General features: G+C 41.4%; 1 protein-coding gene across 1 annotated transcript; it reads right to left on the bottom strand.

The window, feature by feature from the left end:
* Window positions 1-4716: 4716 nt before the first annotated feature.
* On the bottom strand, window positions 4717-5706 carry LOC117704641 (taste receptor type 2 member 134-like). Its single transcript, XM_034496850.1, has one exon. It carries the CDS (start codon window positions 5632-5634, stop codon window positions 4717-4719), a length of 918 nt encoding a protein of 305 aa, XP_034352741.1. The 5' UTR covers window positions 5635-5706.
* Window positions 5707-6252: the final 546 nt, after the last annotated feature.

Below are 6252 nucleotides of genomic sequence, written 5' to 3'. Positions count from 1 at the left end.
GGGCTCTTGAATTGACTGTGGGAGCCACTGCTCTTTAACAGAGAAGCCACGTGACATGGCCCCACAGCCAACTACTCAGGAAATGAGCGGAGGAAGTACATACCCACTGTTTCCGGTTTTCAACTAATCAAGAATAACTTCATGGGTGACGCTTTATCTTTGGTTGTACTTGCAGGAGCTTAGATGCCAAGTGGATTTTCACAGGTGGTCCACGGGACAGCACCAGACACTCCCACTGGTGGGAGTGAGAGGTGGTCAGCTGCCAGACAAGGCAGAATTAATCGACTTGAAGGGAAGGAGATTTGGTGTTTAAGTAACAACAGGGTTGAGAAGATTCAAAGTGTCATTTGAGATCTGCTTGATAACAAAATGTTTTATTATTGAGATTTCAGTAATGCAAACTTAAGAATATAAGCAAACTGAAGTCCAAGTCAAACCAATTTAATTAAAAGGAAATTGCATTTTAGAAAAATGACAAGTCTAGCCACAGGAAAGTCATCGATAGAGTGTAATGCAGAACTCTGGATAAAACTTCTTGAATTGTAACTCTAGTCAGCTCTGCAGGATCTGTAACATTAGGAGAATTACTGAAGTATTCAGCACTTCCATTTTCTGTTGTGTAAATCTCATAAAAATCACATTAGACTCATAAATTCGTTGTGGCATTAAATGGATTCCATGCAGAAGATACATAGACAAGTTCCTGGCTCAGTGCTAGTCACCAGCCTTGCTGTCCTCATCTCCACTACTGTTACCAAGCTCATCACTCAGGAGAGTAGAAAGCACTTCAGGACTCTGCTCGCCCTACTCCTAGCGAAGATGGCAGACATACAGGTAACTCAACAGCTTGGTACCCAAGGGTGAAAAAGTGAGTTCTGGTGTAATATCCCTGGGGAGGGCACTAATTGACCCCAGAAAAGCTGTGTGCATGTCTGCAGTAGTGACCATGGTGACTGGCTCTCCAAGGGCCAAATCTGAATTGAGAGTCCATCTATGGGTGGGAGAGATGAAACTGAGCATAAATAAGGTCAACACACCTTAACTACAATGTGCCTGTTCCTTCAGGTCATAGAAGATTTTAAAGAGGCTGGAAAAGCAGAGAGCATCTTCCAGCAACAGAGCTGGAGTACGTTTTATTTACTCCTGAATGTCGATGTGGAAGTTTATAACACTATTGGTTCCTTAGCAGAACTCACCAAAAGGAAATACATCTTGCATCTCTTTCAAGTCCCTGTAACAGACACATATAAATGCTCTGACAACTGTACCACAGAGAACTTTAATAATTATGGGACGTGAGTATTACTAAAATAGCTCCAGCTGTTAGAGTATTATAGAATAGAAAATATCTCGGCATGCATCACACAATATATGATAATGTTTTGGGATGAACTTTTAAAAGTTTCTTACTGATTTTAAACTCTTGTCTTCTTTCAGTGTAAATCATAATATATGCCTACTGCTATAAAAACCATAACACACACACACACAAAACCTTCTTTCTTTGCCCTACTTTCATGATCACTGGCAATGATTTGGTGCAAATGGCCAAGACAGCATTTTACCTATTAATTGAAATCGTGTTTTATATCATACCTAGCAGTATACATTCTGTGAGTGTGGGACAGCAAGTTAAATTAGCACTGTGTATATTGGTATTCTAAAACAGTTTCAATGGTGATTAAACTTTCACAAACTGACATAAGTCTGTGTTGTGGATTTAGTTTACTGCTGTATTATGTTAATTGGGCTCCCAAAAAATTGTGTAAGAATCCCTCATGTAAGATGCTATGGTCCCTGCCTCCAGTTGGTTCTAACTGGTAAACAAAGTTGTTGGTGGCCAGTGGCTGGGCAGAGAGACAGAGGGAACCAAGGGAAGAAGAAGGTTAGTACGGCCATGCTGGTGAAGCAGAAGGATTATCCTTGAGGCTGAAGAAGAAAAAGCATACAATTATGTAAAAGCCAGGGAAGGGCAGCCCCAGAGCCCCCCCCCCCCCCATTGGGTCTAAGGTAGCAAAGATGGAATATAGATTTTAGTAAGTAATAATTCAGAAGTATCAGAAGGGAGGTGTTAGCAATGTGGAAATTTGGGAGTGGTCCAGCCATTGAGCCGATTAAGGCATATTAAATTTAAGGCTATGGTGTGTGTGTGTGTGTGTGTGTGTGTGTGTGTGCGCGCGAATGATAACTTATAGCCAACCAGACAGAGGTTATTTATAATTCCCTCGGTGTGTTGTTGGTGGGGTTGGAAGCAGATAATTAAAACTCTAACTGAAGTACTCAGGAAACTTATACATCAAGTTTGAGAGGAAAATAAAACACATTCAAATGTATAATTTCTCAAAAAATAAACTCTTATCCACCATTTTAAAAGAGTATGTGTGAGCGCATTGGGATGGCTTGGTGGGAGAGGCATTTGCCACTAAGCCTGAGGACTTGGAGGTGGAAGAATGTGTTTTATCAAGACAGAAGATTAAAGAAAACAAAAACAAACTCAACAAAATTATTAAATAATGAGACACAGGGGACATGAGACTTAGCATAGAGGAGAAGCTAACTAAGCCCTGGGGTCACTGCTGAATGGGATTCTCAGGACCACAATCCTGTAAGGGCTCCATGCAACCGTGGGTCCTGATTGGAATGGAGGACTGCAGCCTCCAGAAGCCACCCTTCAGAAAACTCGAAAGCAGTACCTCTGATGTGTTTAAGTTGTTAACTTATTTGCATGAAGGTATTCAAATATCCCCCTGCTACTAGTTCAGAGATGGATCGATATTACTTCTCCTGTCCTTGTAGTTGGTGGTTTTCCCCTCCCCCATCAATGCACCTGAAGAATACTTGTTCTTACTGAGTTCAAAGGACCAGACTTTGGTTCGAGTGTCCTCTGCTTTTCAGCTTTCTGCTTCACTGGTTTCTCTCTGGCTTTTCTTAATCGCATTTCTTCTCATTTTTTATTTTGCCTTTCTCTTGCTCCCCTATTTCTACTTTGCTGAGGTGGAACCTGATTTAAGCCATTTCTTTGAGCATGCGTACCTAGTGCTGTTACTTCCTGTATCATTTCTACGTTAGTAGCACCTCACAGATTTAAAAATGTTTCCTTTTCCTTAGCATTCAGCTTATACTTTCTAAATTCCATTTTGACTCTTCTGATCAGAGGATTATTTATACACCTGTTATTTAAATTCTAAGCCTTTGACGATTTTCTAGACATTTTTCTGTTATGGATTCCTACTTCCATGCTGTTATGACTAGAAAACACACTCTTTTACGCTTATTGAGGCTTATTTTGAAGCCAGAAGAAGATCCATTTTCATAAGTCTTCCACATATACATTAACTAATGTATGCATTCTGGTGTTGGGGAAACTTTGCGTAGGTGGGAGTTAAGTTAAGATGGCTGACAAAATTATTCAACCTCTCTGTATCATTACTGATTAGCCATCTACTCATAAAAGCAGTTCTTCAGAAAAGAGTGTCAATGGCTAACTGTAATTTGTGTGTGTGTGTGTGTGTGTGTGTGTGTGTGTGTGATCCCTACAGCATTATGAAGGAAAACACACTTTCTTTTGGTCATGTTCCTTGTTTTGATAGTTTAATAAGAACATGAAAACTCTAATGTTGTTCTTTCTTACATAGCAGCTTGGATGTCCAAGGCATTATCATGCTCATCTTTATTATTAATTATATACACATCTCATTTTAATGATAGATAAGTCAGAAATACACAGAAAACTAGGAATTAACAGAAGAAGATAAAGGTATATAAGAAAGGGGGTTTCCATATATTTTTCCTACTTCCAGGGGACCATCGTACACAAATTCCAGTTTGGGGACCATAAGCCTTGGCAGCAGCATCTAGTGTCTTTTTCAGGTAAACAAACAAGAACAGGATTATTAAAATGAAGCGTTGGTCAAGATTTTCTTTGTCTTCATCTGCTTCCTGTTGGACCAAACTTAATATTTTCATAACATACAACTCCTTTTAACTCAACTCAAGCAAGCACATAATGTCATCATTTGGACCTACAACAGGACAAAACTCACACGAGTCTTCCACCTTGTACGAGATAAGGCTGAGAAAGCTCTGAGGTGGAATTAGTCTTCAGCGTTGCACAACAACAGGAGAATGTTGGAGACTGACAGAGAAAGCAAAGTAGACATTAGGTGGAAGGAGCTAGGAAGTGCCTGTTCTTTGGTGTCCAAAGAACATGGGATGGAAGGGACGGACTCACAGACAGTAGCCAGAATCTGTAGCATAGAGACTGAATGGAGACCAGAGCTGGAGTGAGGAGCTTGGCTGGTGTACCCCAGAAGGACAGTGTTGGGGAATCTATGGCACCAAAACCAGACTTCAGATTGCTCAGAGAGTCAGCTGACAGTGGCTACAGGTATTTATAAGGAAGGACAAGCTACTGTTTTAAATACTTGAAGAATATTGCTTAGAGACTCTGAGAGTCTCCCTGAGAGAGGAAATGAGAACATCAGGTGAGGCCAATGTGACTTGGGACCCAGACTAGAGAAGTAACAGTACCAGATGGAGCAAGAAAGAGAGAAGTCGAAATGTAAAAATGAAAAATAAACAGTGAGGCATGGGATGAGTGGAGAAGACTGAGCAGAGAGAGGGAGCCATCAAACCTTATGTGTTCCTGCCATGGGAGGCACTAGTCATTAGAGAACAGGTTGTTGATGCTGATATTTTTGAGAGTAGAGCCACTCTTTAACCACGGCCCTTTTCTTCTGATCTGGCAAGACAAAGGTCTGGGAACTTTATCTTGAGAGCCTTTCTTAACTTGTGGTTGCTTAGAATCAGAACGGTGGAATGCAGTGAGATACCCATGTAGATAATCACTTCCCAGGCCCAGTGCCAGGAATCATAGGCATTTATGATTCGTGAAACATGTAACATAAGGAACAGGACATATGATGTATAGAAGATGAGGAAGAAGGCAAGAGACTTCAGAGCCATAGTGTGAGCCTGGGTGCTGTAATCACGAGACCTGGGTCTGTGGTACTTCATCTGTTCCAGATGCCGGTACAGTGAGAACATGAGCGAGATGATGGACAGCAGAAACAGAAAGAGTGGAATGACCCACATCAGCATTGCATGACAGCGAAAATAAAACACATAGAATGCCACCATTCTATGAGCAACTGTGTAGTTTTCACGGGCAGTCATCTGAAAGACAATTGTGTTTCCAATGGCTGAGGAGATGGCTGACAGTCCACCGATGATCAGGGATCCCAGCAATAATCTGGGCACTGATCGAGAAATTCTCCATTTTATCCAGAAGAAGATGGGGTGGGAGAATGAAGAGATCTTTACACAATAGAAGATGGCAAGCCAGGTGGTAAACCAGAAATTGACTGTGTTGATGAAGTCCCAGAGAACATAAAAATAAATCTTTAGGGTCCAAAGCATAGCAAAAGCCAGGAAGTTATTTAGGATGGCTACTCCGTGCAGACAGAACCTGGAGGCAGCGAGGCAAGCCACAATCATGTCACCTTCAGGGAGTCTCTGGCTCCGTAGCCATTTCCTGCCCAGCACAGTGGCCATGAATCCATTTTGCAGCAAAGCAGCTAGAGACTGCATACAAAAGATGACCATGAAGATGAATGTACGTGAGAAAAGCATCATTTTTGGGGAGAACTTGTTTATACTGACTCGACTCCTACTGCCAAGTCCTGAGACACATCCACAGAGAGAACAGCATATTATTTAGCCAATCACCTTGCCAAAACATCTTCCTGGATTCATGCAAAAGCCCAGACACCAGTGAGGCTCATGGTTACCAGGAGCTGGGATGGAGATAGCTGCTGTTCTCTCCAGCATGAAAATCACTCTCAGTTCAATGACACTGGGGTGTCTCCTTGCAGATGCTGCATTTGCCTGCTCTTCATCAGCGTGAGGTGCAGGGAAATGTGAACAGGATCCAAGGGTGATCCAGTACACCAACACTGCACATTTTTACCTTTCCCATTTTCAGTGTTGTAATGAACAGTGTATATTTATCAGTGTGTATTTAAATGGGTTTTGCTGTAACATTTCTCTGCATGCATATATGATGCTTTGACAACATCAGCCCTCCTAGGCTAACTCTAGGCTACCTTACTCTCTTCTCTGGTAACCCATCAATCAATTGTAACTTAGTCAGCTTTTATTTTTGCTTAAGTGGTTGAGAGAAAATATGTTATTATTGGCTTTCTGTATCTTGATTTCTTTATAGGATCTATAACTTATCCTATTTTTACACAA

This window comes from Arvicanthis niloticus, chromosome 2 (assembly GCF_011762505.2).
Source record: "Arvicanthis niloticus isolate mArvNil1 chromosome 2, mArvNil1.pat.X, whole genome shotgun sequence".
NCBI classification, from domain to species: Eukaryota; Metazoa; Chordata; class Mammalia; order Rodentia; family Muridae; genus Arvicanthis; species Arvicanthis niloticus.
The sequence above is the reverse complement of the archived record's forward strand: the minus strand, read 5'-3'. Positions and strand labels throughout refer to the sequence as shown.

Bases quoted from the DNA above. Each gene is read 5' to 3' on its own strand.
- LOC117704641 (XM_034496850.1), bottom strand. From the start codon at position 5,634: ATGATGCTTTTCTCACGTACATTCATCTTCATGGTCATCTTTTGTATG.